The 13,299-nt window shown below is 46.6% G+C and overlaps 1 protein-coding gene across 1 annotated transcript in view; it reads right to left on the bottom strand.

Annotated features, from left to right (window-relative positions):
* Positions 1-2,985: 2,985 nt before the first annotated feature.
* Positions 2,986-13,299, bottom strand: part of LOC309566867 (uncharacterized protein) — a gene marked incomplete at its 5' end in the record, with an annotated part of 43,445 nt that continues 33,131 nt past the window's right edge. Inside the window, 2 exons of the mRNA XM_082272215.1 lie at positions 2,986-3,169; positions 5,434-5,481. Of these exons, the coding sequence (XP_082128341.1) occupies positions 3,168-3,169; positions 5,434-5,481 (50 nt within the window). The 3' untranslated portion in view covers positions 2,986-3,167. The remainder of the gene's footprint in view (positions 3,170-5,433; positions 5,482-13,299) is intronic.

Below are 13,299 nucleotides of genomic sequence, written 5' to 3'. Positions count from 1 at the left end.
ACATATTTTTGGTAAAAAAAATCCCAGTAAGTGTATATTGATTGGTTTGCGCAAAAGTTATCGCGTCTACAAACTAGGGGAAAGATTTATGTCATTTTTAATTTTTTTTTTTATTTTTTTTTTTACTAGTAATGGCGGTGATTGGCAAATTTTAGCGGGACTGCAACATTGCGGCGGACAGATCAGACACTAACTGACATTTTTGACACTTTTGGGGGACCAGTGACATTACTACAGTAATCAGTGCTAAAAATATGCACTGTCACTGTACTAATGACACTGGCAGGGAAGGGGTTAACCCAGGGGTGATCAAAGGGGGGGGTGCTTTCTAACTGTGAGGGAGAGGGACTTGTGAAATGACCATAGAGACCTGTGACCCTAGAAAGAAGGATCACAGGCGCTCTGTGATCATTTCAGAGAGAAGTTTACAACAGCAGACCGTCGTTCTCTCTCAGCGGGGAGCGATCGCGGGTGGCCTGTGGGAATCGCGGCCGCGGGTCCCGTGGATCGGCATCCCCGCTGCCTAGTGGGGGTGGGAGCGCACCACCGGTGGCACACGCTTGCCCCTCCCCCAGCACCACTCCAACGACCGACGTACCCCTATGTCGTTTCGCGCAGCCCCACCAACACACATTGCTCTCAAGTACAATACGTTTTAGTGGGCGTGCACCCATGTGCATTTGTCAGATAGATGGAGCTGCCTCTAAGAATTAATGGCACCCACTGGGTGTCTGCAGAAGGCAGCGCGTTTTTATGCAGTACAGGAAAACATGAGATTTTTCCCATGTTCCCGCACCGCATCTGGTATGAACAAGCCCTTAACCACTTGAAGAACACGCCTTTTTCTGACACTTTAGGGTTGATTTACTAAGGCCAGGGGGTGCAAAATCTGGTGCAGCTGTGCATGTGAGCCAATCAGCTTCCAACTTCGGCTTGTTCAATTAAGCTTTGACAACAAGTGTGAAAGAGGCCTTAAGCCAGGGATCCTCAAACTGCAGCCCTCCAGCTGTTGCGGAACTACATATCCCATAAGGCATTGTAAAACTCTGACATTCACAGACATGGCTAGGCATGATGGGAATTGTAGTTCCTGAACAACTGGAGGGCCATAGTTTGAAGACCCCTGCCTTAAGCTGACCACACATGTTACAATCTGATTGTACAATCTACCATCAACTACGGTATCTCACAGAAGTACACCCCTCACATTTTTGTAAATATTTTATTATATCTTTTCATGTGACAACACTGAAGAAATGACACTTTGCTACAATGTAAAGTAGTGAGTGTACAGCTTGTATAACAGTGTAAATTTGCTGTCCCCTCAAAATAACTCAACACACTCTTGATGCGCACTTCCTAGACGACTTTCCACAGCGAGACTAGGGCAATATACCTGCAACGTATGGGGAGGAATTTACTTGTAAAGAGGAAGAGAGGCACTCATTGTGCGGTGTCTAAAATCCCAATTTATTAAAAAAGAAGTAGTGTACTTACAAACACAAAGCGTAAACAGGTATTATTCCCCAAAAAAACAAGCGGAGCCCCAGCGGGCATTGCTGACGTCTCTACTACAAACTCTTCCCTCTACGCGTTTCGTCCTAATGGAAGTCATCACTGGGGCAACACACCTCATTCCCCTTTTAACATTTAACAGCCAGCAAAACGCGTCACAAACATGCTAAAACAAGCTGTAAAAAAGTCATGCAAAGTTCTATGCCCAAAAAGGTGCAGGAGCTTCTTTGGTGTAATTGGTGGGGAACCAAATCCAAAATATAGTCAATGAAATGCCATATGACTGCTAGTGGACTTGGTGCCCAAGGACTACACATACACAATCCTAAAAATTCTATAACATTTATTGATTCCACTACAAAACTCAAACTACCAAACAATTTATTATTTCTATTGTACTGTATATGTAAGAAAATATACAAAACACACACATTGGGGCAAAGTGGCAAATGGTCGGAGTGCAATGACCCTCACTAATAAAGGGTTAATGTCAGATTCTCCCAAAGTTCCTCCTACATTCACTAGCCAATCATTCCAAAAAACAAATTTCCGTCCGACTTCCCTCTTCTTGTGGTTAATGGGGTTTTTTCAGTGATGTTTTCCAGCGAATTTCTCTGGATTCGGTGAACTTCTTTTCCATGGTCGACCAATAGGCACATGGAAATCAGAACTGGACCACGGAGCAGCGGAAGATGGTGGCCTTGGTAGACCATGGCATGGTATATCCAACCCCACCACATATTAGACCACAGTAGACCCAACCCCACCATGTGGTAGACCATGGTAGACCTGACCCCACCATGTGGTAGACCATGATAAACCCAACCCCACCACATGGTAGACCCGACCCATGGCGAATATCTCTGGATTTGATGAACTTCTTTTCCATAATTGACCAATGGGCACATGGACATAAGAACTGGACTGCGGAGCAATGGAAAAAGGTGACCTTGGTAGACCATGGTATACCCAACCCCACAACGTTGTAGACCATGATAGACCCAACCCTACTACATGGTACATGTCATGATGGTAGACCCAAACCTACCGCATGGTTGACCATGGTGGAGCCAACCTCACCACATGGTAGATCTGATTTCAACACATGGTAGACCCGACCCCACCACATAGTAGAGCATGGTAGACCCGACCCTACCACATAGTAGACCCGACCTCACCACATGGTAAACCATGGTAGACCCGAACCCATCACATTGTAGACCATGGTAGACCCAACCCCAGCACATGGTAGACCATGTTAGACATGACCCCATCACATGGTCGATCATAGTAGACCCGATCCCACCACATGGTACACCATGGTAGACTGGAACCCACCACATAGTAGACTACGTGATTGGGTCGTGGTCTATGCTTTGTCCATCTTGTCATCGCTTTGTATACAAGAAATGGCTGAAAGATGGAGAAGGATGATATAGATGAAAATTATATTTAATGGGAAAAAGATCCTTATTTATATATTTATACACGGCGTATTATATGTCATCCCATGGGATTTACATCTACTGTACATCATCTTTTCTTAGCAGAGGACGAGGAATAATTTACATATCGTCTCCCATATCATGGAGTTCCCTGAGCTGAGATCCTCATCTTCCGGGTCCCGGGATGTGGTTTTATTCTCAAAGATATCCTGAAAAATTAAAAAAAATACAATTCACATCATACAGACAAAAATCAGCAAAGGAAAAAGGACTAGTCATCAGTATTATTTGTGATCTCCCTGCAGCAGAGGACAAATAACTAGTCACTGGTATAGTCTGTGGTCTCCCTGCAGCATAGGGCAAAGGACTAGTCACTTGTATTGTCTCTTGTCTCCCAGCAGCAGAGGGCAAAGGACTAGTCACTAGTATTGTCTCTTGTCTCCCTGCCGCATAGGGCAAAGGACTAGTCACTGATTTCCCTGTGATCTCCCTGCAGCAGAGGGCAAAAGACTAGTCACCAGTATTAGCTGTGATCTCCCTGCAGCAGAAGACAAAAGACTAGTTACCAGTAGATTCTGTGGTCTGCCTACAGCAGAGGGCAAAGGACTGGTCATCAGTATTGTCTGGGGTTTCCATCCACCAGGGGACAAAAACTAGTCACCAGTATTGCCTGTGGTCTCCCTGCAGCAGAGGGCAAAGGCCTAGTCACCAGTATTGCCTGTGATCTGCCTGCAGAAGAGGGCAAAGGTGCAGGCCAGTCAAGTTCCTCCACCCCAAACTCCCTCATCCATGTCTTTATGAGCCTTGCTTTGTGCACTGGTGTGCAGTCATGTTGGAACAGGAAGGAGCCATCCCCAAACTCCTCCCACAAAGCATGAAATTGTCCAAAATCTCTTGGTATGCTGACGCCTTAAGAGTTCCCTTCACTGAAACGAAGGGGTCAAGCCCAACCCCTGAAAAACTCCCCCACACCATAATCCCCCCTCCACCAAATGATTTGGACCAGTGCACAAAGCAAGGTCTATAAGAACATGGATGAGCGAGTTTGGGGTGGAGGAACTTGACTGTCTTGCACAGAGTCCTGACCTCAACCCGATAGAACGCCTTTGGGCTGAATTCGTGCGGAGACTACGTGCCAGCCCTTCTCGTCCAACATCAATTCCTGACCTCACAAATGCGCTTCTGGAAGAATGGTCAAAAATTTCCATAGACACTCCTAAACCTTGTGGACGGCCTTCCCAGAAGAGTTGAAGCTGTTATAGCTGCAAAGGGTGGGCCAACTCAATATTGAACCCTACGGACCAAGAATGGGATGCCATTAAAGTTCATGTGTGTGTAAAGGCAGGCGTCCCAATACTTTTGACAATATAGTGTACAGTATCTCACAAAAGTAAGTACACCCCTCACATTTTTGTAAATATTTTATTCTATCTTTTCATGTGACAACACTGAAGAAATGACACTTTGCTACAATGTAAAGTAGTGAGTGTACAGCTTGTATAACAGTGTAAATTTGCTGTCACCCCAAAATAACTCAACACACAGCCATTAATGTCTAAACCGCTGGCAACAAAAGTGAGTACACCCCTAAGTGATGTAGCACTACTCCCTTGGGAGCTACTGATTATGGGTTCCCCTGGGTTACCATTAGCAACAATATGACAGTTTGACATTTTCCCAAGTGTTTTAGCTCAGTCAGGAGACAGTCCAGTATCTTTGGTCTTTGTGTTTTTATTTGGAACTTGGATAGGAGAAGGGAATGAGTGGGATACTCCAACTTTATACACTATGCACAATTGGCTGGGGCGACTTGAAAGATGCTGAGTAACGCTGAGCAACGCTGAGTAACGCTGAGTAACGCTGAGTAACGCTGAGTAACGCTGAATGGCTGTGAAGTGAATACTTGAGCTTTCTTAAGTAATCTGTATCCTGAGGTAAACTGCACTGTACTGCTGAACAAATTCAGGGCCGTTCCTGGCACCCCCTTTGTTCCTTATCTTCAGGGTCAACTACACGGCACCCTCTTTCCTGATACACTCCTGTGTGAGCTGGCTCCTTGATCCCCTGACTTCTCTCTGGAGTGGCCCCTTCTCTTAGGCAGACCCCTTGGTACTCACGATACTGTTTTTCCCAAAGTTTCTACCAACAGCTCCACTGGTCAGCACTCTGGATCCTCTGCAGCCCAGTTCCACACTTGGTTCAACAGGCAAACTGCCTGAACCACCTTCCTTTACAGCTGCAGGAGTAGAGACAGACATCCACCTCCTCCTTGGACAGCAAATTTGCACTGTTATACAAGCTGTACACTCACTACTTTACATTGTAGCAAAGTGTCATTTCTTCAGTGTTGTCACATGAAAAGATAGAATATTCATAATAAAAATGTGAGGGGTGTACTTACTTTTGTGAGATGCTGTGTATATGACATACAGGATATCATTTAGGCAGGTGATGATATGTATAGGACACTTACACACATCGGACAAAAGAGTTGATCCCGTCTTACGTCCTCGGCGGTTAGCTGGAAATAGAAGAAAAATTACCTTTCAGCTGATAAGAATCTTAAACTATAAAGGAAGGTTTCAGTTTGGGTAAAATTGAAATAACACAAGTCATTTTTAAAAGGGAGAGGAGGTGTGTTGCCCCAGTGACGACGTCCATTAGGATGAAACGCGTAGAGGAAAGAGTTTGCAGTGGTGACGTCATCATGCCCGCTGGGGCTCCATTTGATTTTATGGGAATGATGCCTGTTTACTCTTTGTGCTTGGAACTACACTACTTTTTTTTTAATAAGTTGGGATTTTAGACACTGCACAATGAGTGTCTCTCTTCCTCTTTACAAGTAAATGCCTCTCCATATGTTGCAAGTATCTTGCCCTAGTCTTGCCGTGGAAGGTCGTCTAGGAAGCGCGCATCAAGAGTGTACACCGCTGACTGAAATTCTTAGTGGTTTCCGGTTGGAGCCGAGCTGCTTTATCCCGAATGAGGGTTGTTTTCACCAAGGCACAGTTAAGCCCCGTACACACGTACCGATCGTCGGCCGTAAATATTCGGCCGATGACCGATCGGCCGATTGTAGGCTTGTTAGTATGATGCTTTCGACAGCCGACAGCGCATTTTCGGCTGAACAGAATCTGTCGTGCAGGCATTAAAATTTTTGTTGGCCAACACCAGAACGGCCGATTGTTCCCCAGTCAGTACAGAATTCGGCCGACAATCAGCAGATTTGCAAGACTGGGCATGCTCAGAGAAGAAAAAAGACAAGGAAAGTTAACCATCACATGACATCACTTCTGCAGTCGGCTGTTGTTGGCCGACAAAATTCGTGTGCAGTCTTTAGCACTTTTCAGCGGACACGACAGCCCGGGGACAAAAGACGGCCGATCATTCGGCCGACGATCGGTACATGTGTACAGGGCTTTAGACCTTTGTAATGAGGTCCTATTATCTGGGAAGAGGTTAAATTAATATTTTTTCCTGGTGGAGCACAATTGAGTGATCATCTGAAGCACAGGAATTCTAGGAGGCACGCGAGTAGAGCACTTTATTTACAATACATACAATATCACTACTTATATTGGGATTGATTTTCCTTTTTGCTTGATATTGGCATATGGACTTAATGAATTCTGGGACTATTGCTTTATATTTGATATTATAATTTATTTTATATTTTTTATTTCATTTATAAATTAGAAGGCACTTTATGAATTATGGAATTATTGTTATATGTATGCAGTATATATCACATTTATTTGATATTTCACATTTAATTTAATTTATTTTATATTTTTTATTGTATTCACTTAGGAATTAGAAGGCACTTATATGCACTTTAAATGCAACACACCTCCTCCCCCTTTTACTAGCTTTGTATTGTTATGTGAAATACAGTGAGTGCAGCAGTCTAAGTTAGTGGGAATTGTCACACGCTGAATGATATTTACACCGACGCAGAATATCTTTTTTTATTTGTGATGGTTCGTTCATAAATAATTGTTATACTTGTTACTTTATCATTTAATGAAATTAAGCATCTTTGGCAAAAAAAAAAAAAAAAAAATTGTCATTAAAAATTTAAAGCATATTCACTTTCAGTCCACTGCTGTCCCCTGCAGTACCTATTTTCTGCCACAAGATGTCCTCGGTTTTCTGGGTTGAGCGATGCTCAGTGTGCCTCATCGAGGAAGACTGAGGACATTACAGTGAGTGAAAATCACCATGGATCCACCCACCACATTCACTGTTTATTGATGGAGACAACAGCACTGAGATCATGTCCATGGACCACCCATCACTGGAGAAGATCAGAAGAGGATGGACCCTTGCCATCCTAATTTCTCTATCGCTCATTGACAGACGTAGTCTTCTTGATTCTCAAGAGCTGGGTTATGTTGTCTCCGCAGGAGTAGGACTAGGCAGAATGACAAAACGTTCTGGCTCCACCCTAGGGGCAGTCCCTGAGGGTATATCCTCCCTCTCTCTGCTACAGGGAATCAGTTTTTTTCTGTCTAGTCAGGAGTAAGGACCTAAGTTCCTTGCTGGGATCTTTTGGTCCTGGCAAGACTTTTTTTCTTTAAGAAAAAGACATTTTTTAGGTAGTTTTCTCCAGTGTTTTTTCCTGTGAGATCTTCAAGCAAAAATGCCGGACTGGGCGACACTTGTGGTCACCCCAGCCGGCCTACGAGCGCGCGCAGACCATGGCATTGCGCTTGGTCGGCCGCGACATATTCAAGTAAGTATGCGGGGCCGGGCGACGGGCTGGATGTTGAGATCCAGTGGTCACCCCGGTTTCTGCCTAAAAGCGCGTGCAGACCAGTGCGCTGAGTCGGCCGCGACGGAGTCCCAGTAAAGGGACTGACTTTGCGAGTTAAAAGCTCGCTTGGACGCCAGGTACCAGAGAGTCGAGGCGTCCACAAACCCCCACCCCGGTGGAGAGGGTATTGTGAAGAGAGGGTGCCTATCGGTTCGGTATGGTGAGTAAACGTTCCCTTTTTTCCTCATTATGAGGCAGTATGTATTATGGGCCCCTCCATATATGGTCAGTATATATCTGATACTTACAAGTCCCCCTTGTAATACAGCATGTGTTTGTGGGAAGTGGACTTGGTTCAAGAGCTAACACTCTACCCAGCAGACTGTAACATTACAGCAGACATAGGAGGTATAATCCTACCTTATGTGCAGTGTATCTCTGTAGATCCATATGTCACCTCTAGCAGAGTACAGGTGGATGTGCTGGGAAGACGATTTCGGCGGTCCGCCGCCATTTTGCCGTAGACCGAATACATATATGTCCTCAGGTCACGCCGGCCGCCATGTTTTTGGAGTCTTATGTCTCTTCTATGGGGGCGGCCATGTTTTGTGAGCCCAGCTTCCTCGTGGAGGGCTGGGAACGCCGGAAGGCGTACACAGGGGGCGGAGCCACGCCTTCTGCCCGGGAAAAAGCAAACAGCTCCTTCCAGTCTGTGTAAGACAGACGCTGGCTGCAGTTTGTTGGAAACTGCACTGCATCGGTTGGTGAGCCTTGGGGGTCCCTCTCTCTCTCTCTCTGGGATCGAGAAGCAGGTACTCTGAGGGGCGCTATTGCGCTAGGGGGAGACACACAAAAAAAAAAAAGAAAAAAGTTTTTTTGTTTTTGCTGGCAAAGGTGTCCTGTATTAACATGGACCCTGCCACTCATGTATCTCCTCCGGATCCCCTCGAGGGGTCTGCGGGATCCTCCAGCACCCCATTGACAATTGAATCTTTGTCAGCTATTATGGAAACTTTTGTGTCCCGGGTGGAAGTGGCTTGTCAGGGACAGGGCGCAAGAAAGCGACCCCCGCCTAACCCCTTATTATCTGAAACCTCGGATTCAGACTCTGAGCCTATTTCTGCAGTTGCAGGTACTTCATCTGGTATTGGTGTCTCGGGTCCTGTCTCTTCAGACAGTGAGGAGGATGTTTCGGCATCTGCCATAGCCCGAGAGGAAGCGTTGGTAAACGCACTCATTGTATCTGTTCAAGAGACTTTAAGGTTACAGGGTATTCCATCAGAAATAGCTGAAACTGAAATCCCTTTTGGGACTAAAAAGCGCATCAAAGTGGCAAAGGTCTTTCCATTGCCCAAATGTTTTGGCAATCCAATCGATGAAGAATGGCGTCTGCCAAAACGCACTTTTAATATTTCTAAACGCATTGACAGGCGTTATCCGTTTGAGGAAACCCTTATTAAGAAATGGACAGAACCACCTGTGGTGGATTCACCTATTGCTAGATTGAATAAAGCCACGGTTATTCCTTTAGAAGACGCTCCGTCTTTTAAAGATCCAGTGGATCGCAAGATAGAAGCTATGTCTCGCACCATGTTTTCCTTGATTGGATCAGCTTTCAGGCCAATAATTGCTATTGGTCTGGTTTCGCAGGCTGTAACTGAATGGACCAAGTGGTTACGCCGGGACTTAGAAGAAGTCCCTCAGGCGGTATCAGATTTGTTGGAACAAATGATACAGGGGTTACAGTTTGTATGTGATGCGGCGTTAGACGCCACTCCATAATGGCGCGAGCATCAGTCTCAGCAGTGGTTCTCAGGCGTACACTGTGGCTAAAAGGTTGGTTAGCCGACCAAGGTTCCAAAAAAGCATTGGCTAATATCCCCTTTTCAGGAGAGCGTCTATTTGGAGCCAACTTAGATGAGATCATTAAGGATCTCACCGGTGGAAAAAGCACCTTTTTACCGCAAAATTTTAAAGGTAGAGGAACTCGTCAAAGACGAGGGCCTTCTTTTTCTGCTCACAAGAGGTTTTTTCGTCCAGCGGGTGAAAAAACTAAGTCCTCCAAAGCTCCTGCAGGAGGCGTCAGGGGTCGTTGGTCGGGCAAGCAAAAGCCCGCCCCCTCCAGACCTGAAGATAAACCATCCAAAGCCTGAAGGTGCGCCCCCACCCATAACTGGGGTGGGGGGACGTCTTCGCCGGTTCCCGGATCCATGGCTTTCCAGAATCCCGGACAAATGGGTTTGCGAAGTCATAAAGTCAGGGTACAAGATCGAGTTTCGATCTCTCCCACCGGCGCGATTCTTCCCTTCCAATATCCGACTATCTCCGGATCGTCTAGAAGATCTGCGGAGAGCAGTCACAGATCTACTACAACAAGGAGTGGTAGTCCACGTTCCTTGGACAGAACGGTTTCAAGGGTTTTATTCAAACCTGTTTACAATACCCAGGAAAGAGGGCAAAGTGCGTCCAATTCTGGACTTAAGAGCACTCAATTCTTTCGTCAACATAAGAAGATTCAGAATGGAGTCCATTCGCACGGTAGCAGCCTTCCTGCATCCAGGGGATGTCCTAGCGTCCATAGACATCAAGGACGCCTATCTTCACATTCCCATTTTCGCAGGACATCAGCGTTTTCTACGCTTTTCCGTAGAGGAGAACCACTATCAGTTTGTGGCGTTACCTTTCGGTCTCGCCACGGCTCCGCGGGTCTTCACAAAGGTGTTGGCCCCAATGTTGGCACTTCTGCGCCAAAGAGGTATATCGATTCTAGGTTACCTAGACGATCTTCTGCTTCATGCAGAGTCTCCTCAGACCTTGCTACAAAACATAGAAATTACTATGATTTCTTTACAGGAATTCGGGTGGCTGGTGAACCAGCAAAAGTCATTTCTGGTTCCCACCCAGAGGCTCGAATATCTGGGTCTAATTCTAGACACAGTCAGGACAAGAGTTTTCCTTCCGGTAGGGAAACTCCGAAAGATTCAATCAGCAGTCCAGTTGTTACTGTCCAACAGCTGGTCTTCCCTTCGGACTTGCATGAGGGTTCTGGGGTTGATGGTGGCTTCATTCGAAGCAGTCCCATTTGCCCAGTCCCATACCCGAATTCTTCAGCAAGAGATTCTTCTCAGATGGAATCGGAATCCGGAATCCCTGGACAATCAGATACTATTGAGCAACAGACCAGAGAGTCTCTGGTTTGGTGGCTTCGGTCTCCAATGCTCAGCCAGGGAAAGTCATTTCTGCCAATATATTGGACGATAGTGACCACGGATGCCAGTCTATCCGGATGGGGAGGAATTCTTGGTCAGTTATCTGTCCAGGGACTTTGGTCCCCGGAAGAATCCAGATTACCGATAAATGTATTGGAACTGAGAGCGATCAGACTTTGTCTGATTCACTGGACCGAGCAGCTCCAGGGCAGCCCGGTTCGGATCCAGTCGGACAATGCCACGGCCGTGGCTTATGTCAATCATCAGGGGGGCACCAAGAGTGTCCGAGCGGCTAAAGAAGTGGCTTGCATTCTTCGCTGGGCGGAACGATTTGTTCCAGCAATCTCTGCGGTGTTCATTCCGGGGGTGGAGAATTGGCAGGCAGATTATCTCAGCCGTCAGACCCTGGATCAGGGGGAATGGTCCCTCCATCCAGACGTTTTCCACCAGTTGTGCCTACGGTGGGGCACCCCGGATGTGGATCTGTTGGCATCACGATTCAACAGGAAAGTTCAGAGATTCGTGGCTCGCTCCCGCGATCCTCTAGCAGAAGCCGCAGATGCACTGATCGCCCCGTGGGGGCAATACCAGCTAATATATGCCTTCCCTCCTCTCGCGTTACTGCCAAGACTTCTTCGCAGGGTAGAGGAGGAAGGAATCCCAGTAATCCTGGTAGCTCCGGACTGGCCTCGTCGAGCTTGGTACGCCGACATGGTCAGACTGGTGGCGGACGTCCCATGGAGACTTCCTCTCAGAGAGGATCTACTGTCTCAGGGACCGATCTTCCATCCTGCTTTACGATCGCTGGCTTTAACGGCCTGGCTATTGAGACCCAGGTGCTGAAAGACAAAGGTTTGTCAGCTTCAGTTATTCCTACTCTAGTTGAAGCAAGGAAAGCGACTTCCAGAAAGATTTATCATCGCACATGGAAGTCCTACATTGCATGGTGTGAACCTTTGGGGTTCCGTCCTCGGTCTTATTCGATTAGTCGAATATTGGCTTTTCTGCAACAAGGGGTTGAGCAGAAACTGGCCTTGAGTACTATCAAGGGTCAGGTCTCAGCATTAGCCATCTTCTTTCAGAAGCCTTTGGCTACTCATTCCTTGGTGCGGAATTTCATCCAGGGGGTGCGACATCTGGCTCCGCCAGTGCACGCGCCGTTACCCCCCTGGGATCTTAATTTAGTGTTGTCGGTTCTTCAGAAACCTCCCTTTGAAGATATTAGGGAGATTCCTCTACCCACGTTGTCCCAGAAGGTGGCCTTCTTGGTGGCTATTACTTCTGCACGCAGGGTGTCAGAGCTGGCCGCATTATCTTGTCGTTCACCATATCTGGTGGTTCATAGAGATAAGGTGGTTCTTCGTCCGAATCCATCCCTCCTACCAAAAGTGGTTTCAGAATTTCATCTGAATGAAGAAATTGTATTACCTTCCCTGTGTCCTAAGCCCAGTCATCCTCGGGAATTTGCTTTGCACTCCTTGGATGTGGTCCGGGCGATCAGGGTATACTTGAAAACGACAGACTCGTTTCGCAAGACGGATTCACTTTTTGTGATCCCAGATGGACCCAAAAAGGGGTTGCCTGCATCTGCCGCGACCATTTCCAGATGGATCAGACAGACGGTAGTGCAGGCTTATTCTATTAAGGGTCGGGAGCCCCCGTTCCCTGTTAAGGCGCACTCCACTCGGGCACTTAGTGCGTCATGGGCCTTTCGCCATCAGGCGTCAGTGGTCCAGGTGTGCAAGGCGGCTACCTGGTCGTCGGTGCATACCTTCTCTAAACATTATAAAGTTGATGTAATGGCATCGTCTGATGCCTCATTTGGCCGCAAGGTTTTGCAGGCCGCAATTTGAGGAGACCAGTGGTCTACCTCGAGGGTTTTTTTCCGTTGGAAAATTTTTTCTTTAGCCTCATTCTTTGTTTATAATGAGCCTTTAAAACTTCTAGTTTGGCACCGGTTGGGCCTTCTAGATTGGATTTGATTTTGTCAATCCCACCCCTCATTTGTGGCACTGCTTCTGGATGTCCCAGCTCTTGAGAATCAAGAAGACTACGTCTGTCAATGAGCGATAGAGAAAAATGGATTTTTGTAAGATCTTACCGTAAAATCCTTTTCTCTTAAGCTCATTGACAGACGTAGTACCCGCCCCTCTATCATTGAGTTGGGTTGGGTTAAATTCTCTGTACTGCTTTAAACAGAACTGATTCCCTGTAGCAGAGAGAGGGAGGATATACCCTCAGGGACTGCCCCTAGGGTGGAGCCAGAACGTTTTGTCATTCTGCCTAGTCCTACTCCTGCGGAGACAACATAACCCAGCTCTTGAGAATCAAGAAGACTACGTCTGTCAATGAGCTTAAGAGAAAAGGATTTTAC

The sequence above is a fragment of the Pelophylax lessonae genome (genome assembly GCF_965119305.1).
Source record: "Pelophylax lessonae genome assembly, chromosome: 11".
Taxonomy (NCBI): domain Eukaryota; kingdom Metazoa; phylum Chordata; class Amphibia; order Anura; family Ranidae; genus Pelophylax; species Pelophylax lessonae.
This window is presented reverse-complemented; position numbering and strand designations above follow the sequence as displayed.